This window comes from Calidris pugnax, unplaced genomic scaffold (assembly GCF_001431845.1).
Source record: "Calidris pugnax isolate Ruff unplaced genomic scaffold, ASM143184v1 scaffold41, whole genome shotgun sequence".
Classification (NCBI taxonomy): domain Eukaryota; kingdom Metazoa; phylum Chordata; class Aves; order Charadriiformes; family Scolopacidae; genus Calidris; species Calidris pugnax.
This window is the reverse complement of record NW_015094509.1, coordinates 19,845,294-19,871,476: the sequence shown is the minus strand read 5'-3', so window position 1 is coordinate 19,871,476 and position 26,183 is coordinate 19,845,294. Positions and strand designations below refer to the sequence as shown.

Sequence of the window (26,183 nt, the reverse complement as noted above, 5' to 3'; positions counted from 1 at the left end):
ATCCGCTCTGAAGAGTAGAAATGAAATCACAACTATCTCCTCCCTGCCTTCCGAAACATTATCACATGTGTTACCATGGATAAACCTTCACTTTCGTCACTGGCATCTATTCAGTCCCCTGGGGACACACTCTGCATAGCTGTAAAATTAGCTCTCTGGGAAGATGGCAAGAAATGTTGGTCCCATGAAGAAAATGAGCCAACAATCAGATTTGTTAGCCAAAGAAAACTGACGTACGGAAATTCAGCTCATAATACTTTTATCGGACTGCCCTGGAAGCAAGTGCTTAGGAAAAGAGCTCCCTGGTAATTCACGAGGTCAGAAATAGAGAGACAGCCCAGACAAACTGCCCGTCAGGATCAATGCAGAGCAAAAAGTGCAAGGAACGCTACAAAAACTAAGCTTCAACTGTCTTCTGCATATAAATCCCAATTTATTTCCGAACCAAATGACTATGCTGGCACTGTCAGATTTGCCAGGCATCTGAGGGACTACCAGGTCCAACAGAGAGGATTGCTCCACACTTTCTATCTATGCGCAGTGAAAAGACATTTCAAACTCACTCTTCTACCCTCCCAATCACAATTATAAAAGAATCTTATGTAAACAGAGATAGGCTAAAAACATGTTCCTCCTCCTGTTTCCAAGGTGCCTCAGGCCCAGGTCTCTCAGGTTGCTCAGACACTCAAGTTCCCACACAGTTACTCAGCCTTTTTCAGAGCTGGACTCAAGTTCTCCAAGAAAGCCAAGTTAAAGTAAGCCAACCCGGAGCTAATGCTTAACCTAGAAGACACTGTCATGCTTATGGAATCAACAAGTTCATTACAGCTGATGAATGCCATTTGTCATATCAATATTTGCCAAAGGCTTAGTCCTATTATTTACATAGTTTTATAAACATGTATGGGCTATTCTGCAAGTAACTTTTTAACCAAGTCCATTTTCTGAAGTCTCCTTATCTAGTAAGGAGAGCTCTGCCTGCTAATTCTATAAAACTGCCTTACTTCAGTACTGTTCACTAGCAAAGAACATCTGAGTAATACTCTGAATAAAATAAAATACCCAAATCCAGTGTTTTTTCCTGATGCTGCCTGTTGCTGGAAGTCAAGACGGTACCAAGATAACTGCTGAAACCTACAGGGCAAGACATTTGTGTGTCCAGAAACCTCATCCTGGTAAGTCCTACAGCATCACTCACGCTGTGCAGTCCAGTTAAACAAGCATACCATTTCAGAATGATTGGAGTAATATCTCACCACTTATTTTCAAAACGTGCTTTGTTTTTATACATCAAGTGAAAACACAAATCCAGCCCATTTATGTTGGTTGTTTGAAGGAGTTCAGAGAGCCAGAAAAATAAACCAGGAGAGTACTATGATTCTATACTTTATAATCCTATTTCTACTTCCTCTCCCAATCTGCTCACACTCTCAGCACCTCTCATCTCCATGTTTAACTTCTCAGTTTTTTGGGGGTTGGGAATTCCTCCTGAAGACTTGTAATTAAAAGCTGTGTTTCCATCTCTCTATTCTGTAAGAGTGAGCTCTAGGATATAGCAGGTCAGACAGACACTTCCCCCCTTTTCCCAGCACTTTTTCCTAGACAATTTTTCCTTCCTCCTTCTCATCATTAGCTTCTTTTCACTTCCATTTCCATATCTCAGTTGAATATATTCCTTCTGCTGCAAAAACTATTTTCAGCCAACAGTGCCAGACCAAGATTCTATTCACTAAACCTTATCCTCAAGCATCTTCAAACACTCAGTAACAAACACTACAGGTTTAACCTGTGGCTGAAGGAGACAGCACATACACCATCCTCTTGCACTTTCTCTTCTCCTTAGGGGTTAAGCATATGGCATGGAAAAGACTACACTAAAATACGGAGTTTCCACTGATAAAACTGCATTTCTGCAGAATTACATGCATGCAGGAAAGAGAAACTTTGATGACGTTTGGTACTCTTGGGCACTACAGTGACCGAGGGACATTTTAGTGCTGGGCCCAAAAACTACTGCATGTGAAGGATTCTGCACATGGTTTGACCTACACCACAGTTTATTTGTAAACATTTGTTACATGTGCCAATAATTTAACTGAACACAGACTTTGTACAATTCCATGTATAATATTAACAATGTCACACTTGAAGAGCCCAACTGTACTCAGTTACAGTTGTACTTTAAAACCTTCAAAATACAAACCGTTTGGAACACTGAACAAGAAAATAAAGGAAAATCCAAGAACAATGAAGGAAGAGAAAAAGAAAACTCTGAAATAACTCACGATCAAAAAACCTGAAAACAAACATAACACACTTTCTAGTTGGCTCCTGAACAGCTTCAGGTATATCCATCTAGACTGACTACGACTTGGGCTGTGCCAGAGCACAAAAACAATCTCTCTTCTGCAAGTTAAAAGTCTTGCTGAAGACAGAAACTTAAAACAGCTTTACAACGTGCAATGCATGTGATTTTCCCCACAGTCAATAAAACTACCTGAAGAAAAGAAATTGATTTAATTTGTCTTTATTTGCAATACAATATAAAATAGATTCTTTTGGTATGAAGATCTTTGAGATCTTTTTTCTCTTTTTTTTTTTTTTACACCATATTTAAAACAAAAGTCACATACTTTGAGTAAAGCCTCTGGACCATCCCAAGCACTGGAGCTGTAGTCGAGTTTCAGGTATTTTATGGACTTCTTTGGTTGCAATCTCTTCAATAAACTTCAGATATGCAGACCCGAACATTTAAGTTCCTAAACTAGTGTCGAAGCACCTAAATTAGACTGGCTTGAGTTCTAAAAAACTGCAACATATCTGGAATTCTCAGCATCAACTGTAAGATTTATGGGTATTAAACAACTCTGAAGAGCAGGCTACTTTTATTTAGAAACTTTAAACAACCTAATAACAAAAGGTATCCTTCACTTAGTAACACTGAAGAACAGGCAGTGAGAACAAGAAATTTTTATCCGTTTTCAAACTTCCATACAACTTGTGCTATCATCACTTTACATACTAGTATAGACAGCGCGTGGCAAAATTCAATACAATACGCCCAACTAGCTCATCTACTACAGCTCACTGTAGCACTTAAAGTAACATCTACAGTACTGAAAGTGTTAAGCCATTGCCTACTGATTAGTTCCTCTACAGTGCTAGAAATTGGCTTAACCTCCACAAAACAATTCTCACAGTGAATGCTTCCTCTGCCATTTCTAGCAGATTGACATCCAATTCCATTTTTAATTTCTTTCGAAGGAAATAAGGCAACTTAAACAAAAATGCTATGGAGAGTATCCATGTCCAGTTCAAATGCCATGTAGTGTAAATGACCGATTTCCTATAGATAACCCAGCTCTGTAATATATGTAGAATATTAAATTCAGCTGCTGTTGGTAAAATACAAAACGAAAATAGATGTAAGAAAGCAGCACTGAGCAAACTGAAGTACTACAGGCTTCCAGTTCCTTAGAGCACAAGCCCCACACTTATCCTTTAGGAATGTGTACAAAGCAAAGGAAAAAAAAAAAAAGAATGGAATTTTCACAGTTGTAACTGAAGCCACTGCATTATCCTATCATGGTACGTCTGTCCTTTTCAAACTTCTGATGTGGTTTTTATTACAGACACACAGAACAGGATACAAACCCAAATGTTGCCATTTTTCTCCTTGCTGTTGTCCAGCACCATCTATGCCACAGATTCTTGGTCCACTACGTACTGTAGACTAGTAATGACAGGACAGTTAAGTCTCATTTTTAATTATGACTGTTTAAAACAAGGCAATTCCAGTAAAGAAGAGTTGGCAGGGTACTTTAGACAGCTGCGTTAAAAGTCTTAACATTTTACATCTCTTGTTCTGCTTGTGTGCTAAATGGGACAGACTTCTTTTAAGCTGGCAAGAAGTTAATGTCTAATATAAACAAAGTGAAATCATGCTACATAAAATCATCCCCTACAAATAGAGCCAGAACATGATTTTAGATGAAACAGCTTACTGTTAATGTTTGTCATAATCAACAGCTGTTCAAGGAAAACAGATTCAGAAGTCTCTGCCTACACATCCTCTGCTGTTATCTTCCTTTTCTGCTGACTGTCATGTGAAAAATCAAAAGCTCTGTTCTTTCAAATATTAATCAACAGGACAGACCTAGCTATCTATCTTATACTTTACTTACACCAGGAGTTTTCCCACAGCAATCATCGCCAGCTTCAAATAACAATGAGCATGATCAAGTCTCAGACACTTCTGGTTTCATACAAAGAGCAAGGTGAATGTTATCATGAAGAACCCCCTGAACAGAGTTGCCCACTTCAGCCCTTCCATAATTCCACACCTCCATCGAATTCTGCCAGAGATGAAAGTGCACCACTCATCTTCAAAGTGGCCTTAAGTCATCAGCAGGCTTTTAAATCTTGCACTAACCTAGCCTCCTGTGAGCATCCAATCTCTTCCCATTGTACTGATTTGTCAAGGCCTCAGTGTTGAGCTCAACTACAGAATTCAACAAGTCTTAATGCCCCATATCATCATGATACTTTTTTTTTTTTAAACAGTAGGTATCACTGAGCTTTCAGAGGAAGAGCCAAATCTCTTACCTTTATACAGAAAGATTTTCAGTAATACAGTACAAAACTAAACAGAATTTATGTTTGAGTAACGAACATAGAAAACTACTATTGCCATTTTGTGGTGACAGCATAGAAATTTAACAATCATCAGAAAGCCTAGAAAGGGCATGTTTAGTTATAAAAGAAAGATTGTCTCAAGATAAAAATAGTGCTGACAGCTAAAAAGCTCTCTGTTGCAGCAAGATATGCAGTAATGAGTAACAAGTTCTAGACAGTTTAAGCACTTCCCCAATACTGCAACACAACATGTTTTTTTAACACTACTTTTACATGGGTTATGCTGCAGCAGCGGTACACTTCTTAGTGGTTGGCACTAGGAATTAACCATAATAGAAGAAAGGCATTCAGTGATCAATGCATGAGAATCCCTATTTGACCTGTTCCTTAGGTGTGGTTGAAAAAAACCGAGGAAGGAGACCATCCGTTCCATTCTGACAATACACCTTCCTTGAACATGAGGTTCTTGGCGGGAAGCGGAACACCCATATCTGCAGAAAGAGGCTGCAAAAGTGAACTTGAAGAACCAGCATCATGGAGCTGATCCAGCGTTGAAATACCTTCCTAAAAGCAAAAGGAAGAGAAAATAGCGTCTTAAGGAAAAAAAAAAAAGACAACAATGACAGATTTAACAGGTAGAATATGACAGGCTAATCCAATCTGCAAATACACTTAGCATTTCTGAAGCATGTTTCTTTAATCCAATAAATACCAAACCATTATGGAAGTAGAACCAGAAGAAACAAGGGGAAGCCTGAATTAAACATACAGCTGCCTTAGATGCATGTGTGGATGCATAATTTGGATTTCCAAGGAACCTTCAGGAAAATCTGAGTCTTAAAATGGAAGAAAAGACCTAATGACATTTATGTAAAGGTATAATGTCTTCAGAACAGCCATCATACTGCTATGTATCCCATACTGTGCTAAGAGCTACGCATATATTTGGAGGCCATATTTTGGAGACCATATTTTGAGTAGTTTTATTTCCCAGAACTTTGGTTTTCTCAGCTTAAAAATCACTTCAGCACCATCTTTTTTTCCTCTCTATGCAGATCACCATCAAGAAAAGCATCTCTCAGAGATAACACCTGAAAGATTAGGACAGGAGTCACTTGAGACTGTTTGACAGATGATTTCAAGGTTTCAAACCTACTGGGAATTTGCAATGGTTTTATGAGGAAGTGGTTTCAGGGTCACGCCATCCATAACACCACCTTGTTAAGTAACCTGCAAGTTCCTCACCTTATTGAAAATACAGAATTTTAGAGAAAAGTACCATAAAACATAAGCAACTAAGCAGATTCCATGTAGCCTCACTGCTATATATTTCCATGCAGAATTATAGCAGGCTGCAGACCTGGCATTCCTCCTTCCTTGCTACACAAGACCCCTTTTCTCTATCTATGCTCTTAAAAAAACCCTCCCAGAGAATGCAGTTTTATGTATTTGCATTTATTCAAGTTCTAGAGGATCTTAGGACAAGTGCAAAAAGTAACTGGTATGAAATACATATTAATGTATTTTATTTTTTTTCTAAGGGAACACAGTTGATTTGAGATGCAGATAAAGTCGCAAAAGATGAGCACATCCATGGTTTGCAGTAAATCTCCCTAATATATATAACATAAAAGCATTCAAGTAACCAGCTGGTATTATAGCACCAGAGTGAAAAACAGTTTTGCTGTGCAAGTCCCATAAAATACAATGAAACTCATTACACACAAGATGCAACCACAGAAGCCAAGAAACAAGTATTAAATAAGGCTAGGAAAGGGGCAGGGAAGCGCTCGCTTTCTGCTACTCATAGAATGAGGTTGATAATGCTCTTAATACAGTTACCATTTAAAGAAAAAGCAACCCAAACAAACCATGTATGTTTCCATACAGCCAAGAAAGAATGGTGAGTAGAAGGGCAAAAAAGAATAACAGACCACACAGAGTTATTTACATCTGGATTATTGGTCCTTACCTGGAATGAATGAACAAAATTAAGGACCTGAAGAGACAGCTTTCTACTGGAATGTAGGAGTTTTTGGAGGCTGTCAAAGACAAAAGAGAAGAAGCTATGTCCAAGGTGCGCTGATTTTTTACTAGTAAAGTACCACCATAGTAACGTGCTCACAAGTAACTCTAGTAGTACTTAATGTCATGTGACACAGTTAAAAGCTTTCACACTGAAAGCTTGACAATGTTGTCACCAGTGAAGAGGTGCTTGACTTCTCTCATCTGCTATTGAGTCTAGTCAAAAAAGGGTATTTTCGCTATCATTTACACCATGCTATGCTAAAGGGAAAGCATTGCAATTGAAAAAACACTGTTTTACATAAGATACATTAATATATTAGACTTTATCATGTCTCATTCTTATCTAGGTCAGTCTGGTAACATGACTTTTAAGAAGCAGATTAGTGACACACTGTTAAAAAGCAGGTCAACTAATATAATAAAATCCTTAAGCCATGTTTTTCAAGCAGCCTAATTTTTGGTCTCCAGATGCCCTAGAAAAAGAAAAAAAAAAACAACACACAAACAAAAAAGCAAACCCCAAAATCCCACCGTTGAAAAAGTAATCTTTCATAAAGAAAAGCTAAAAAGCTACAGTAAAATTCAGAACATGATCATAACCCATGACTAAACTTAGCAAATAAGACACCAGTAGTAAAGAAAATTTCTACAAAAGCTAACTGCATTTTACATTGAAGCATTACCAGTAAGCTTCCCCAAGAACAGGGTTAGGCAGGTTAGGAGGAGGAAAGAAAGCCTGTGCTAAGCTAGGAAGGGGAAATGAGTAGCAAGTCACACAAATTTACTTTCTTTCCTGATCTGTTCATAGACAGTTTACTACAAAGAACTCATTTTCACGTTGCAGAAACTATAAAAAGCCAAATCTTAATCTTAGCTCAACTAAGGTCTATTAGATTATATATTATAGCTGGCATCTACAAGCCAAGAAGCAACCAACTTACACACTAGAATTAGGTACACTATGAAACTTTGCTCAGTTCTGCTCCTATAGTCATCAAGTTGCAGATGTCATTTTTGCAGAAGCTCTGGATGTAACACATACAACCTGTTAAACGTGTAGCTGATAAATTACAGCTCACCTTTCTTTTCTACACAATCCATGAGTGGCAATTTTTCTGCAGACTTTCTGATTCAACTCAGAGCTGAAGAGTGGAATGCCAAAGCATAATTCCAGGGGAACCCACTCCAGTTCTGTTGTGGGCACTACAGAAAGAAAACCAAGAGACAATCAATTTTTAAGAAAAGACAAAGCAAGAATATTGATCCCAGAACCAGTAATCTCACATCAGGCTCCACTGGACTGTTCATACTTTTAAAGACAGTTCATCTACTGAACTGCTCAAAGATTTAAGGGAATCTGAGTTTTAAGAAGGAAGAACAGTTAGTATTGATTATTGTCTGGGATAGTAAGTGCAAACAACATGTTCAGATCCTCAAAACGAAGATATCTCATTGGACAAAAATGTTTAGTACAAACTATGTGTCATGTTTTTACCTTCAAGGCTTTGCTTGACTGCAGAATCCACTGGAGTTTCTTCTATTACCATCTCAAATGATTCTGTGCTCCCATTTACATCAGATCCCGATACTAGTTCAGCCTCTCCTAAAGGTAAAACAATTCTTACATAAACATGCAGATGCATATGTTTAGTTACCACCTGATGTAAGGAACATGACACAAGCTTTGCCCAAAGACCATATGGCTATAAAACTGAAGGAAGGGATATGGAGAAACATAGGGTCTGATTCATTTCAGGATTAAAGAGTCACTTTGGGATTCTCCACACATTTATGAAAGACTAAGTTTTGGAATATAAAAATGACAAAATTTACTTTTAATATTTTGAAATTATTCTTTTTCTTCCATTGACTGTTCTAGTCCAATGATTTTTCAGTCTATATTTGCTTTTTCTGAGCTAGTAACAAAGATAAATTAGGAAGTAGGCCTATACCAATAGATTTACACTCAAAATGGATTCCTATCTGTGTTGGATAGTAATTTGTAGAGTTCCAAATCAAAGAATGTAATCCTTTGTTCACTTTGCTAAAGTGATTGTATGTGAAACTATGGGAACACAGCCAAAAAAGACAATTATTGATAACTAACCTCTTCCATCAGAAGCATCGCTCAGCTTTCTGTTAGCATTCCGACTCGAAGGGTTCAGCATCGTGACATAGCCACAAAAATGCTGCAAGTCTACTTTGTTTCTCAGGATTTTTAAAGCCGTATGAATGCCCATGTTCACACGAGAGAAATCTAGAAGGAAACAACACATATTCCAACTTACTTTACAAGAAGCCTCCTCCATAACCGTATAGGTCATCTCTAGATCAGGCTAATTTTTTAATCTGGATTTTTCTCTCTTGTAATGGTCCAGCTTAGTGATCACGTTGGTAGAACTGGGATAACACATAAGTGATCACAGTCTTCCCACACCAAGCACTAATTGGCATTTTATAGTACAGTAAAAGAGCCAAAGAGAAAGAAAAACACTAACAAAAGATGATCTCTCACACACACAGACACATACAGACAGCAGAGACGGTAGGGTTCAGCTCAGAATCAGACATCCAGCTCTTCCAGTGCCAGAGTCTTTTATGGCAAATTCCATACAAGAGACACGTTCCACATATTTGAACTTATGAAGAATCAGAATACAGTATTAGAGGTTAACAAGTAGTTTCAACATTGAGTTGTTCACGCTAGAACTTAAGAGATTCTGTTTTCAAGATTTTCTACCTAGCATTGGGTCAGAAGAAAACAGACATCCCAGAGAGAGACAAGATAAAACGAAATCATTTTGAATCTAGTAAAAACTAAATTAGGAATATAGGTTTACTTCTAGTTGGCCCAGACTTTTCTAAGTGGTAGCTTAATTTTAGATTTCATACCTGGAAATTCATACTTTCATGACAGCTCTCAGTTGGGAAGGCTATGGCCTTAACTACTCAAAGCTTGTGCCCTACTCATCAAGGAGTATTTCAGAACATGATAATTCCCATCTAATCACTTGAACTAAGCAGACTTTGAAGGAATAGGAGATTTTGCTAGCAAAGCTCTTCTTGGGGAAAAAACCTCTATAGTAGTTCCTAGTGCTAATAATTAAGACAGTAATTTAAATAGAAATTAAGATAGTTTGTTCAGTTTCAGTCTCACCTGCCTTACAGTTAAAAGATGCTGAATACAATACACAGATTGATTTCTGCAGTTAATAAATATGCTAGTTAATAAGAAAGTATGCACAAAGAAAGATTTGGAAGTATTTGTGGAAGGTACTTTTTTACATCTGTGCTAGGAGAGAAGAGAGGTCCAAAACCACATTCTGCTTAGGACAGAGAAGATAGAAAGGAGAAGACTGTATCTCTAAGCTTAGAACAGACTTGTCAACCATTTAATTATTGTTTCGATTTTCTCATCTAACTTGACTCGTAACTTCAAGAGAATTTGTATGAAAAGGATTATTGCAGCCTTACTGCACAAGGTAACATGCAAGAAAATTAAATTGGGTGGAGTACAGATTCAGTCAGTTACCTCCCTGCTGCTCAGCTTCATCAAATGGGAAAGGTATATGCACTGTTTCTCCCACTCCGTGCATGCCATGCCCCTGAACAACAAGAAATTTGATTAGAAACAGAAAAATACACTCATCAGCTTAGTCCTACTTGTGCTCCCTTTTAAGGAGTATCAGTCAAGTCGATGAAACAAATAAGCGGATTATTAAAGTTTTTGCTTAGTTGAAATAACTAATCTTCTCTTCCCCCTAAAATGCATGTGAGTAAAAACAATGAAGTTAGACTTCAGTGAAAATAAGCAATTTTTCTTTCCAATTACTAGTTATAAATAGATTTCATAATCACCAAGCACTTTTGGAGAAAAATTGAGTTTACGCCGTTAAGTACAGAACATTTTTGAGCAGTCAAGGCTCAAATGTCACAAGTGGGCATTAGAGAATGTATAATTTTGTTTGTTACAATACTAAACATATTTATGTGAATGATTAATTCTGAAAGTTCAGCTGAAATGATGAAAGAGAAAAGGAAGCTATTTTACTTCTCCCAAATAGACAAACTCACCCTACTTCCACTGTTTGTGACAAAGAGCATGTTTTGCTGTAATTTACTATAAAAGCTGAATACGAAGCACTCTGAAAAGGTGCATTTTTAAATAACAGTTTGTACTCCCAGCTATCTTATACCACTACTGTCTAAAAAACTTGTGGGCTCTTCACTTTCATTCTAGTTTCTTATATCCCTAACACTCTTATAAATCCACCTCTCATTTTTAGGTGGCAAAACTCTACTATATCTGTCCATAATACAATAATGCATACATCACATATCTTACTACCACTGAATCATAGCAGCACTGGCTACAGAAGTTAAACCTATTTCTCAGCCCTCACCAAAAGCGTAGCTCTCCTACGTTGTTAACCTCCTCTATAACGTAACAGCTTAACTCCAAAAAATATGCGTGTTTTTGTCATTTATACAAAGCACTCTGTACCTGAATTAGAACAGCAGAATGCGTTAAAGCATCATTCAACATCGTGAGCACATTTGAAGTAGGAACTACTCCTGGGTCATGACCCCAAGACGTGATTAGTAAGCGATCATAACCCTAGAAGAGAGAGAAATTTGGGAGAGCAATTGATCGCTGCAAAGACAAGAATTCCAGTCACAACCTCTATATACACAAAATCACAAACAGCTCAGCATGTTTCAGATCAGAACATGGGAAGGGCTGGAAAGGTCGTAAGAGGAAGTATTACATATTGTGCTTATTCTTCCTATTTCCAGCCACTGCTATAGCCAGGCTACTGGGCTAGGAGACCTTTTTTCCAACATAGTGCAACGTTTAAATAAACTGCAAAAGTCTCCATCACAGATTTCTACAGTGGACAAACTGCAAGAGATCATCTTAGCCATCTTCTAAACCTGTTATACTTAGAGACGTCCTTTCTTATGTGATACTACAAAAAGCACAAGACACTAAGTCTTTGTCTTTTGATATAGCTCTTCCACATCTTTGTAACACACTCTAGGGATGGGCTTACAAGCTAAATTCACAATCATAGTACCACATTTTACACTAAAATTGCATGGAGTGGCATCAAATACACTGGAGTGTGACATTATGACAAGAGAGACTTAAGTAGCATTCCTTTTTCAGAACCTAGAATAAAATAATAAAAAAGACACAAACCAAGATGCTACATAAAACTCACTTCCAGAAAAGGTACATCATCTACAGTGAATTAGACCTCTGACTTCAACTGTGTACAGCCTATCTTTGAAATGTTTGGAGAACAAAGGGAGAATAAATCCATCCATATGCTACCTGAAAAATGTCTGGAAGTTTTCGAAGGCGCGTTCCTTTCGAGAGCAACAGAGAGGGTGGTCCTTGTCCAGTTATGTGGTAAATATACAGTTTGAACCAAACTGAACTGACTTCTGGTATCGCAGGTCCAATATGCTGAAGAGAGATTATTCAAGAAATCAGGATCAACTTAATATTGCAACTGTTATATATACAGGTATCATTTAAAAATCAACCTTTTTAAAGAAATACAAATCCTGTTCAAATGTATCACTCTGCTACTGATGATATTATAGAATCATATTCTAGATCCTTAGTCCTGTATTGCAAGACTCTTGACAGAAAGGTGACATTTCTATGAATATAATAAATTTAAGAACAAAATCTCTGTCATTGACTCTACTTGAAAAAATAAATTGTTCATAAATTAAGCTTAATTTATTAAGTACTCACGGTTTTCTTCACTAAACACTTTTTTTAAGATGGAAAAAATATTTTACTATTCTACATGCCAATAATTGAGACATTTAACATGACATCTAAAAGATGTATCCAAAACAAAGCTATTAAGCAGATATAATATTACTAGGTACTGAGGTGAAAAAACCTCAATATTTTCTCACCTGCGGTGTACAGCTGCTAATAGGGCGAATCTCATTGGTGAGCGGTGCCATGGAAACCAGCAGAGTATAGTTTTTGTTGAGAACTCTGCTGCAGGTAGCTGGATCCAAGCCAAGCAAACTCTCACACCGTAAGAGATCCAAGGGAAACCCTGTATGGAAAAATGTAAGATTCTTAAATTATCACTTCAGATGGAACATACAACCGAAAATATGATTTCAGAATTTCTATTCTCCTGTTTCCACAACCAAGTTTTACATTATTGGGGTGAATTTTAATAAATCTGTACATAGTTTTAGCAATTCCAGTCATACAGGGTTGTCTGGCACAGAACTACAGCTTGCTCCTCATCAACTAACTGATCCCAGGAAACAAGCACCAAGATACCAAAGTTAGTTAAGGTTTTTTGAAAAATAAAATAATTTTTAAAAATCTATCCCCATTAGAAGAACACACTCCTTTGCACGACTTGAAAATGTTTCTTTGGCAGAAAAACTCTGAATAAACAATGACTCCTTCATTATGGCCTTCAGAAGCACACAATTTGAAACCAATCTCTTCCTCAAGTTCAGCTTGTCTTATCATCATTGTGCTTTAATCTCTTGCTTTGGATGTTAAATCCGAGTTTTGGCAACCAAATCTGTCATTCAACAGGCAAAACCAGCAATGCAGGTTCAAAGGATGATGAAAAAGTGATGTTTTGTCTTCAAAATATTTTTAAAGAAGTAGGATATGGATTGCTTTCTGAAATAGCAGTTTTATCAGAAAGCTGAGTCCATGGCAGATTAAGTAAACAGAGAAGGACTTCCTCAGAAGTGTCCACAGTACCGTTATTTGGCTGATCAGGCTGTACAGCTTGTGCCCCCAGGTCTTTATTGTGTCGCAAAAACAGTATTGTGTTTCTCAGTGTAAGTGCATGATCAAAGTACCGCTGTGCTTCCCCTTCACCTGTGCTTTGAACCTAAATAAGAAACAAAATTAATGCATACAGGTGGCAGACAGTTTCCATCAATTACACAAAAGGAAACATTAACAAATTAGCATTTTAAAACTTTGTGACGGTACAACAACCTTGCAGCTTATATACAAAGGTGACTTACAACAACTATTAAATGAAAAGTGAGTCTTGGTCGTGCTAGTCAAACAGTCAAAAAGGTCACAAAGACAGTATCTACAAATCAGAACTACAACTCAGTCTCAATTCTGTCTCAACATGAGGAAAAAAACTTCTTTAATTTGAAGGTGCCAGAGCATTGGAACAGGCTGCCCAGAGAGATTGTGGAGTCTCCTTCTCTGGAGATATTCAAACTCCCCCTGGATGCATTCCTGTCCAGCCTGCTCCAGGTGACCCTGCTTTGGCAGGAGAGGTTGACTAGATAATAGACTCTAAAGGTTGCTCCTAACCCCTAGCATTCTGTAATTCAGTGAAATGTACTTCATTAACTCACTTTGCTAACCAGACTCACATTCATATATATGCATGGTGTGTCCCTCAAAGTCACTAGGAGGTATAAATGTTGTGATAAGAAACATTTTAAGTGAACCACTTTGGTTCAGAATGATAAGGTGCTTGTTCTTATCATTGTATTGCTAAATAAGCAGTTTTACACAATAAAAACACCAGAGGTTTTGGCCCCTTTAACAATTCAAGTTCTGAAAAAGCATTCGGTCAAACACTAACAAATTACCTTTTCCAGCTCCACCAAGAAACTGTCAAGACTTTCATCTGACAGTTTCCCAACTTCAAACATAGTGACTGCATGACTTTTCAAGTTCTGGAAGAACAAAACAAAACCATCTAAATTCTTTGAGAATGGAACATACAAGTCAAAGTTTTATTAAGCAAAAACATTTCTTAACAATAAAATACAGAAGTTTTTCTAAATATTTACAGCTGTATTTTATTGAAGTCAAAGTATTTTAAAGCTATACATATTTATTCTTGGTACAATACACTGAACAATTTTGACATACTGGTGAAAGATTTCCCATCATTAAAAAGGCAGTGAGAGTAGAATCAAACAGGAAGGCAATACGCTTTGTGTGTCCACTAGACAGATTCAGGCTGCTCACGCTGGCTGTTTCAGCTAATAAAAAACAAAACAAAAAAAAAGATCACATTTGTTTGATTTAAAAATAAAATCACCAAGTTTAAGTCAGATCTATTAAAAAAATAAAAAAGAAAAAACCCGTTCTTTATTGTTATACTAGTAGAACTGAATTCCCTTATCACTACTAAACTACTGATTGACCTAATTCAGAGGTTGGTATCTTTGTGTCAATTGATATCCATAACACAGATCAGCCTCATCTTCAGAAAAAAAACTATTTGGGTAAAGAATTTTAAACCAAAGTACACACCACCTCCCCCACTGCATATTCCATATGAAAAAAGGATCTACATAATCTGGGTTTTATTTGTTGTATTTGTTTCTTCTTTTCAGCCTATGGCACTCTAGAAGTATTAAAAAAAAATGATCCTATTGTATTATAATTTACTGTTAGTGCTAACCTGGATCATCTTGACTGTTGGTATCTGTATCTGTGGCTGATGACCCAGCTTCCTGTATAGGACTTCTGTTTTCCCCACTGTCCCATGAAAGCAGCATCTTTTGAGGGTCCAAAGTACTCCTATTAATGTGAATTAAAATCCACATCTATCGGTCACAGTAGCACCAGAGAAGTATCTCTGCCTTCCACTGCTAGTAGTCCATGCACAGGAATACCCCATTCATGCCTTTCAATCTAAGCCCTAAAGCAGTCAAGCTTGATGTCCCTCAGACTCCTGCTTTAGATTTGGGGGTTTGAAAATACCAGATTTTGAAAAAGAGACCTGAAAAATCAAGCCACCATTACTGAAAAAGAATCCAATAGAAAAAAAATCTAATTCACTTTGTTCTCACAGTCTGAATTAGCATTAAAGACGACTCAGGCATAACAGTCAATTTAAATGGCTTAATAGTTATTGAACTGAAAGTGCCTGACAATTCTTAATTAATGCACCTTGGCACTCCAAGTTGGAGAACTCTTTGTTGACTGGCATTAACATCACTTTTCCAGGATTTGATATAGATATACATATATGCCAATGTCAGAATTGCAATGGTACCTGACAGCAAGTTAACTTTATGTCCACGTTCACTGAGAGCAGTGCCAAGAGACACTGTCTCTGTTCTACCACAGTAACAGCTGTTATTTCTGGCCCCAGCAGTTCAAAGCAAACGTACACTCGCCTGCTTCAAAAGCAAGCAATTAGGCATTTAAAGGTCAAAAAGCCAGTACTAAGTAACAGCAACAAAAGCAGTACACCAAACTTACAAGCTAAATTATCACTCCTTATCCTCCCATTAAGAAGAGGATCAAGTATTCTTGTCATTATACATGTTAGAAAGCCAAGAGATTCACTGTTGCAGAAGTCAAAGAAAGCAACCAACAGCTTTACAATCAGGTTCTGGTTCTATCTTTCTCTTCAACGAGAAAAATAAGCCTTGTGAAAGAATGAAGACACTTACTTCAGTCTGTTTACCGAAGGAACATTCTTCCACGATGGATGAAGATTATCCAGGTTTATTACTTGGCCTTTTTTATGAGCAAAGCCTAACCGACAATACATGGACACAGCATTCTGAAGAAACACACATACATGTAATAAGGAACTGCTATATGAAACCAGGTTGCAAGACAGTGAACTTTCCACATCAAGTCCAACAGATGCATTATAAGCACATACCTTTACTAAAGATAAGTCAATCTCTAGGACATTTGCAAGCTAAAAAAAAAAAAAGAAGAATCAACAATATAGAATTAACAATGCAGGGTGATTTACCACTTGTGGACTTCAGCATCTTTTTGTTGATCGTCTTTCCATCTGATGGAATTGTTTCACTAAATTGAAGTTACTCCTTTAAGCCTGAAGCTGGATGTTACATTCAAAATAAAAACCAGGTTGGATCTGGCAATACCTCTAAATAAAATCACTTGATATGGATCCATATCTCAGCAGCATGCTTTAGGCCCTTTCAAGTTCTCCTGTCTCACAGAATGGTTTGGGTTGGAAGGAACCTTAGAGATCATCTAGACCCAATGCTGCTACCTTGGGCAGGGACACCTCCCACGAGACCAGTTTACTCCCTGACACAGGGAAGTTTTACTTACCTCTGTCACATTAGTGTGTTCATCTATTGAAACAAATATCTTGTACAGGAGTGTTTCAAAGTAATCACCTTGCACTCTATTCATCACGAAACCTTCAAGTGGTGGCACTAAAAAGAAGAGTTATTGCAATATTACAATTCAGTAACTAACTTTATTAAACTGAAACCACATAAAACCAGAAAAATAAATTTACACTTTTCTAGTTTTCACAGTAGCTGTAATTTTCTAGTCACAAAATAAAAACTTAAAGATATTATATATGGTATTTAAAATTTTCCCACTCCTTAAGAAAAGTAATGGTTGTCAATGTGTTTTCCTGTAAAAACTAAATCCAGTCTACCCTGCATCATAATCTTGCAGTCTCCAGCTCATCCACTACAGATAATTTCCAGACACCCAGCCATAAAACAATTTTGTAATGTGTATGCAGATTAAACCATGGTTGACCAGAGTGGGACACAAAAAAACACCCACCCCCCACACTCCACAGCTGAGACTCCCAAAGCTGTTACCTAAGCAGTAATTCTCTCATACTTACAAGACGTTCACTTAACTGATGTCTACTACAGCAACGACAGGCCATTCAAAAGTGCCTGGTTCCAAATGATTTATATCTTTGTGGATTACACTGAATTCAGAACCCCCAAGACCCATCATAACACAAGTTGTTCAAAAGGGCAGCCACGTGCTACACTTGTGCCGTGTGTTTGAGCCCCTAAGTCAGCAGGTGACTAAAGGAGGTGACAAGATCATGAAAGATGGTATTGATATCTATAAAAAAGTTCCATCTGCCTAGAAAAGAGGAGCCAAAAAGGTGTCCTTTCGGCAGAGTAATTATGTTTCTCTGTGCTATTCTTCCTTTTCATTGCAGACATATAGGAAGGTACTTATTTTTAAAAGAATCTCACCTTAATATGTATACAAAATAAGAAAATATAAAAATTGAAGCTGAAATAAATCCTGTATACAATGAAAAACAATGTTTTAATAGGGTTGAAAACATTTAGTCAGGAAAAATTTTCATAGCTCAAACATTTTGTTTAAGCAAACTCATGCATGGAGACCAGCAGCTTCTAAAACAGACAACTACAGGGTAACTAAAATGAAAACAAGAAAACATAGGTATAATACCATTAAATATGTACTTACCTGCTATACAGCTGTCATCAGATATTGGTACATCAAGGTAAATAAATCCTTTGTTATATAAACCTTTATAAATAAAAGCACATTTTAGAAAAAAGAATTTTCCAAAGTACTAATGATACAAAGTAGACCTCCCCATCAGCCAACTCAGAATTTAAAGTAATTTTTCCTAACAGCCTACTTTCCAATGCAGGAATCAATACACCACATCTAATATTAAACAGGTGTCACCCTAAATCAAAGTTCTTTATTTGCGATCTGATGCAGTACAATCAGAGCTCTACAAGCACTTTCAGGACAGTAGAATGACCACCAACTGGAGGAGCTACATTTAAAAAAGATTAATGGGTCCCTGCCGAACAGTTAACTTAGCATTCACCATCATCACTGTAGTGTCAAGAAGTGGGGTTTTTTTTATCCTGAATTAGTTTTGTGAGCTGAGGATTCTGGCTACACTTTGGTTCTGACCTAACTCAGGCTGGAATGTACACACTTCATAGCAAGGATACAAACTAAACCACATCAGCTCTGATGGTCTTTGCAGCCCTGCCACACATCTCCACAGAAACTCTTTCTTACACAACTGCAGAAATAAATTCTGGGGCATTTCAGCATAAGGTACCAGCAAAGCTGCAACATATAGAAAAGGACACTCCATACAATGAGGATAAAATGGCAGATGCTCAAGGAGTTTGTTGATGACTTTGTAATCCCTTGCCTAATATGGTCTGTCTATATCTAATACTTGTTACACTAAAATGGAGAGACACGTTTTTCAGTAACAGTTGCAGACCTTTGAGAAACAAGACAGCCCCATTTTTACAGTCTTCAAACACCATAAAAGCACAAAATTACAAAACCTCCTCTTCTTTGAAAATCAAGGAGTGAAGTTTTACCATCCAGGATTACCAAGTCTGACATTTTTAATGTTAATTTTGCTTGTCCTCATTTAGACCTCCCTTCCCTACATTAATAACTGTCAGTTTCTAATGAAATAATTTGTTGAATCAAACAATAACAGAGGAACAGCTACTAATAGCTCACTGTTAAACCCTTTACAAAATCTAGACTGCTGCCTGTACAAGCTCTTCAGTATTCTCCTTCACCGCCTTTCATGCTTCAGCTGTCTACATCCCCTTTTATTGAGCATGATCTACAAACAGAAAGGGAATGTTTGTTAAAAACTTACTGTGAACTACATTGAAGTCTAAAGAACCAGCAAGCTGAGGACCTGAATCAATTATCTTATCAATAGCAGACTTCTCCGATGTAGTACAAATCTAGGTAAAAGAAATTGTGTTAGTCTTTTGTAGAAATCAGTCTATCCAGCTTACTTAATACCACTCAAAAAAATACAAAACATTGGGATCCCTTTCAGCCTCAAATCAGTCATAAGTAATATAAGAATATAAGAAGTAACTATGTTCTTAATAAAAATACTGGCACTGAAGAATTTGCTCCAGTTCCTGCTAAAGTCTTAAAGTTTTTTACTCTTGTCCCCAGACAAAATTTTACAGGCTCTAGGAACAGTACTTAATTGCACAGATATTTGGCAAGTGAAGTTCACAGTGTAACAGGTTTGCCTTTTAGAACTTACAAACAGGGTTTCCACACAACTGGAACCGTTCTCGAAAGAGGTCCATTACAATATCAAAGTAATGTGTGTTGGGTTAACTACTCTGGGGTGATGGGATGTCAGAATGTAAGTAGCCACTGCCTAAAACATTACAAATAATGCCCAGTAACATTCTGATTCTAATTATTCCAAAGGTGAAGACTCAGCCAAAATTGAACTGTCAGGCCTTAAATAGAAATTTAAGAAAACATATTTTGTTGCTTGCTCCCTACAAAGCACATTATCACACACGTTAGTTACCACAGACTGGCAAAGTCACCCCACTGTACACAGCGCAGAAAATACAAAGGAGGGAGAGGGCAGAACATGTAAACAAGTAAAACATCACAATTTCCATTAGTTCCAATCTCCATATCCATAGAAGAGTTGCTATAAACCTGCAACATAATCTTTGCACATTCTACACAAAAGGAAGCCCACGTTTTCAGGGAATACCAGTGTTCAATCAAAATTAGAGATGCAATCCATGCTAAAATACCTTGATGTCATCCTCAGTGATGTAGCCTGACTGCACGACCCACCACGCTTCTATAGCAATCTCCACGGGTTTCACAGGTAACAGGTCATGAGCAGTTTTCCTTCTGAAAAATTTCTGCAGTGGTACAGTCCATTTGAGAGAGTAATAAAGAGCACTTTCCATGTACAGACAGCCATTTACCTTTATATAAACTGACTTCTATAAACATTTATTTTTAAGTACATTACATTCACAGACTAGACACACACATATACTTGTTATTTAGTAAAAGCTTCCCTCCTCTCTCAAATCATGTGAATATGGGAAGGAAAAAATAATTTGCTTCTGATACTGTAAAGTCTTCCCATAAACCTATGTTTTCATCCCTATTGTATGTGACACTAATTAAAAACCACACCGTTCAAACACATTAGGATCAAGTCCAAATTTAAACTATTTATGACATTTTATTTTTAAAAAAAATTTTAAACTATTTATGCTATATTCAACTAGCCATACTATTAAACTAATAAGTTCTGTGAAATTATTTCATTCTTCATTTCCTATGAAATAATGGTGGTGAGAGGGGGTGAGGTAAGGGAGAGAAAGTTAAAGACAAACTTACTTTTGAAGACCTACATTGGTTCATTAGATCTATATACTGGTTTCTTCCTATACCAAGAAGTCTTAGACCTGCAAAATAAGTAAGGTTTTATTTTTCTTAAGACAGGTTTAAACTCAAGATACATAAAACATTCTTCAAAGAATCAGACCTGCTTCTGTAGTATCATCTTTAATTACTCTTTTTTCCCCAACATAAAAGGATAGTTACAGGAGCTCAATTCAGTTTTAACTGAATGTGACAGAGAAGCTATGTATCTAAAACCAGAGTCCATCACCATTCATTTAGTCTGTACAGGCTAAAAAAAACCAACCTATTCCTAGTATTTCTCAAGTTACAGGGTAGCAGGGAATAATCCAAACCCCCTTTCTCTCCTACACTCACACCAACAGGTAATAACTATGATTCAGATTACAGAACTAAACTTACACCAGATTTTGGTCAATAGTTTTTCTTCCCCACCAATAAAGCTTACACCAAGCACCGCATTAGAACTCTAAACCAAGAGCACAAAAGGCCACACAAGCCTCTAAGGAAGATAATTTCTATCTAGTTGAGTTAAACTGAATAGAATTTAATTCTATAATCTCTAGCCTTCAACCATTAAGGAAATACCAACAGATGCTGGAAAATTACTAGTAGTTTTAAAACAGAGAGAGAGTATGGGTTAAGACAACTTTCTAGTTTGACACTGGCTTTTATGATAAGATGTTAATAAATATGTTTAACTTAATTATACCTCAACAACTGACCTGTAGCTGCTGCTAAAATAAGAGAATTGCTAGGGGAAAAAAAAAAAAACCAAACCAAACAGGGAAGCCTTTGCTCTCTTCATACTCCTGAGTAACACTAGATTTCCAACAAGCTACCTGGCACTGAATAAAATAGTTTTTCTTGATCTGTTTTTCCAGTGTGACCATTACATAGAGGCAAATCACTACAGTTAACTGACAATACCCTTTAAAAAAAACAAAAAAACTACACAACCAGAAAACCCACACAGAGCACACAAAAACACCCCACCAAACTGTTTTCAAAAGCAGCCACCTATTCCTTACCTGACTACACACTATCCTTAAAGAGAACTATATAATTTCATACTGAAGGTGAGGAATTAAGTCTTCAGCTATAAATAACTTCTCAGTGGCAGGTTTGATTAACACCCTCCCTATGCCAGCAGTTTGCATTTTCCTCTCTAAGACTTATCAGTAGGCTCTTGCTCTGGTCTCATCCACCAGGTTCAACATTTTTTGCTTTCCTGATCTCCCCACCTCATACCCACAACAGTAACAGAAAGCAAGATAAAAAATCTGGCATGTCCAGGAGTGTCATAAAATATGAGATTCTCTTCCTCTCTGTTTTCTAGTACATCATTCCTCAATCCACACTGATGCTAATTCACAAGGGTATTAACAGCCTTTCAATGTCTTCCCAAAGCTTTCTGCCCAACACATTGCCAAAAAATGCACCAGAAAGGACCAGCAGCTCAGCTTGCTGATGCACAACGACCAGTAAGACTTTCCAGCCAGAAGTCCAAGCAAGTTGGAATGCAACACAAGCAAGGACAGCACAAGGTTTTGCACCATTCCTATTTATACTCAAACTAGCCCAAGTCCAGTGCTGACCATACGGACAGAATTCCATACGGAGAGCACACACTCCCTAATGTAACTATTTAAATGCTTCTACACCTTCATTCACACGCTTGTGTTCAAGCAAACAGAATCTTGCAAATCCATTTTCAGAAGCTCCTTATTCCCAACTCGTGGAAAGCAGTAATGCAGCTCGGTTATACTCACAATCAGCGGCAGTGAAGTTGGGTAATGAATCATAGCTTTTTTCACTGTTCATTATATCCTTAAAAAGACAAGAAAATTAGTTGCAACAAGGAAGTCATTGTTTCAGAGAAGCAGGTCCAAAGTTATGCCTGCTTTTTCTTTTTTTTCTTAAGAACAAAATGAAATTAAAACGAATTTATTAGTCAATTACCTTATCAAACTTGCCAATTACTTGATTTATGTATTTAACTTACTGTGTAATGATTAAAGAGATTTATGTTTAATTTAAGGTTTACAAAGGAAAATACTGACTGACAGACTAAAGAAAGTCCTGTATCTGTCCTCACAAAAACCCCTGCAACACAAGGAATTGCTAAAGGTAATAACAGAATAAGCTAACAACTAATCCGTTATGTTTGCAATCACTATACACAAAATAAACAAAGCGCTTCTGACATCCAATGAAAATAGAAGAAGGTTGCCAGAGTACTGACAGAAAACAGAAACATCTTTGTTCTCGTAAAAAAGGATCTGCTTCAGGCTTTTGAAAAAGCTTTAATATGTTTAAGTGTCCTTTTTGAAAGGGAATAAAGAAGAAAATAACCGTTCAAATGCGCTGTTTTTTAAAACTGGAAATTCTCTTTGTTTTATTAATCTAACAGATTGAGCTATTTCTTTTACAGTTTGAAGTGACGAGTCACAATCTCAAACAGCAAAAGAGAAAGATGGGCCTCAGAGTGAGTCCCACCCCTGTTCCACATAAAGTCCAGCTCTTGAACAGGTTACCGAGACAGAAGGGGAAAAACTGCAGGTACAAGCAGTTGTCTAGAAAGCTTCCTTACTATTTCCTTATTTGTCAGTATAACCTATCCAAAAGTGAACAAACTACAAGATATTGCTTCGTATGCACTAAAGGGCCATCATTAACATCTCTAGGACAGAAAACAATATATTCTCGCCACAATTTTGTACTCACCTCCATTATGCCAGTGTAATATGAAAACGGTGTTACCCTCAGACCTTTTACCATGATGTCAGACAAATGATAAGGGTACAACATGAGATGATCTCGACTGTATTTTAACAGATCCTCATAATATTTACGTTCGTCTTTCTTGACATGCTTAACTACAAGGGGAAAAAAAATAGTTACATTGTTCTATGAAGTTCAATTTAAAAAAAAAGTGTTACAACAAAATTATTAAAAATAGTATAACAGGAATTGACAGAAAATTAAAAACAAAATAAAAGACAAAACAGGGCATTGAGCATCCAATTATTTCTACATATGAGAGGAGTATTCTCAGAGCCTTTAGGGATAACATTAGAACAGAGCAGATTTATTTTACAGGTTACCAGGAAGTAGCCCATTGAGACAGATGTCTTACAGGCTGTAGAAAATTATCTTTTAATTAGTGAAACTATTACCTACTTCGGGAGGACAAATGGATGCAGTTGATGCAAAATAAATTGAAAGCCTGCAAACAAGTCACAGCCATTAGTGAGTCAGGGCCACTGTTTGCATCTCATCTACTGGCAGGCTTCATTTTATCAGTCATATCCTCTCTTAAAAATCTCAGAAAAGGGCAGCATAACTACAGCAGGAATTCAGTTCCACCTACCAACTCAGTAACCTTAAAGAATGCTTTGCTAGTAAAGCTGCCAAATGGACTCAAAAGTCAAGACTTTTCTTGATGTTTTATCATTTTAAAGTATCTATTCTGAGGTAAGGAGAGACCTTTGAACAGGAATAGTTCCTGCAGTTTTACAGTAAAGACAAACTAAAGCCAGAAGAATCATGTAGAAATTAGAAGTTACTCAGGTTCTTTACTCACCTAAGTTATTCCGGTATCGTAACTGATTGCGGATGCTGTAGAGTACAACCTGCCTTTCATATTCCCTCTGAGAGTTTCCAAGACCCTTGAAAACATAAAGGCCTTTTAGCTGACATGCACAAAACCACTTTTAGTTAAACCACTGCAAAGCGGTTTATGCAGGTGGTTGTCATTACTCAGGAAGTCCCCCGGTTCAATACAGTGAGAGCACCTCCAGTCTCTGTACAAGGTCAAAAGTACCTTTAGTTAAATAAGTCTCTCTATATGGGATGCTGATGTAAGCAATAGTCTTTAGGTATTTTTTTTTCTTAAATCAAAGGCTTTCTTTTAGACAACATGAAGCATCAAGCATTTTACCAAGCTTTCAGTATCTCACAGCCTTAAAGAATTGCCCGGAATAAGCGTAGCATAAACCAACCATGGTGAATATGTGAAGCTTCAACTGTTGCACATAAGGAGGTTATAATTGAAAAAATAAATAATGAAACAGCTCAAGTTGTAGCTTCACACAAGTAAGGCAATCAAGTGATCTTAGGTCACAAGATTAAGGCATAAGCATAGCGCGTTACTTGACTGTCATGAAAGAAGATAAAAAGAGACCTTTGGTTGGTACTTTAAATGCCTTATTTCATAAACTGTCCCCACAAAAGTCTTCATATTACTCTTCTATTCCACATCTGCAACAAGCAACTTGCTTGGATTTTGGGTTTTTTTTTTCCCCCTCTCCTGGCTCCCTCAGTCATGTTCATATTTAAAAAGATCTTTAGATTAAAAAGTACTTTACTGCGTATATGGGATAAACAAGTAATTCACATACTGCAGAATCAGGTATTAGAAAAGAAATACCTGATATTACAGGGTCCATAATTGATTAAACATCCAAACAGGGATTCAAGTACTTGCGCGAAGTACAGAGCACAAATATAGTAAGGACTACTCTAACAGTAAAGTAAATAAAACCAGAAGTTACACTAAAGCAACTAATGCATTAAATACTAGTATGTTTTCTATCCTGAATCATGTTACCAGCAGTACGATATTCAGCTGGGCAAGTAAAGAGAAATCATCGTTCAACTTCTGAAATCACAAACTTGAGGAATTCAATTGCTTAGGGCCTGCAGACACTACCCATCCTCTCCATCCTTCCTTTGTGCAAGAGCAGGAATTGTTTTTTCAGCATCTGCTTTCAAGCAGCATAAGACTCTGGAGACGAGAACATCCCCTTAACTTGACACAATACCTCCCCCCTGCTGTCAGAGGCCCATTAGACGTGGCAAATCAAAATTTCATGAGGCTTTCTTTTCCACAAGTCACTCCATGCAACAGTTCCCTGGCTACCAAGACGGGCAAGTCTCCGATGACACCCGTCCTGGTTCAGCTCTCACACTATTCAGGGATTGACTGGGGGACACCCACCTCAGCAGGTCTTGCATCTGCCCAACCTGAGAGAGGACCCTCACATCTCCCTCTGCCCACTGAGACGCCAAGCCACCCCTACATCCCCCTCTCCTCATAGACAAGCCCCACCCCGGGGAGATATATATATCCCCCAACTCCTCACATCCAGACCCGCATATCCCCCCCTCTCCCCTGAGGCACCACACACACATCCCCCCTCTCCCCACAGAGGAGCTGCACACCCCCATTCCCCCCTCCTCTTCACATGCAGACCCCACACCCTCCCCACACCTCACTCTCTCCCCAGAAAGCCCCACACCGGCCTCATCACGCCCCTCTCCCGACACACTTCCCCCCACCGCGCCCGCAAACGACTCGTGGCCCCGGCCGGCTGCCTTCCCCCGGGGCAGGCAGGGCTGAGTCCCCACACCTCCCCTCACACCGCCGAGCGCCCTTCCCGGCCCGGGAGCTCGCCCGCCCGCCGGCACCTGCTTAACGCTGGCCGGCAGCCGGGCCCAGGGGTAGTTGTGGCGGATGTGGAACTCCACGTCGATG

At 37.8% G+C, this 26,183-nt stretch overlaps 1 protein-coding gene across 1 annotated transcript; it reads right to left on the bottom strand.

The window, feature by feature from the left end:
• Positions 1–2,039: 2,039 nt before the first annotated feature.
• On the bottom strand, positions 2,040–26,177 carry FAM91A1 (family with sequence similarity 91 member A1). The gene is made up of 24 exons (XM_014965567.1): positions 26,117–26,177; positions 24,231–24,315; positions 23,372–23,523; positions 22,417–22,474; positions 20,621–20,688; positions 20,017–20,130; positions 19,092–19,182; positions 17,906–17,968; positions 16,757–16,863; positions 16,332–16,370; positions 16,114–16,226; positions 15,114–15,232; positions 14,576–14,688; positions 14,290–14,376; positions 13,430–13,562; positions 12,604–12,752; positions 12,002–12,136; positions 11,168–11,281; positions 10,196–10,268; positions 8,771–8,920; positions 8,159–8,266; positions 7,743–7,866; positions 6,608–6,677; positions 2,040–5,199 (listed from the first exon to the last, which is right to left on the bottom strand). The coding sequence occupies exons 3-24, from the start codon at positions 23,453–23,455 to the stop codon at positions 5,023–5,025; spliced, it is 2,289 nt and encodes a 762-aa protein (XP_014821053.1). The 5' UTR covers positions 23,456–23,523; positions 24,231–24,315; positions 26,117–26,177; the 3' UTR covers positions 2,040–5,022.
• Between the last annotated feature and the right edge of the window lie 6 nt (positions 26,178–26,183).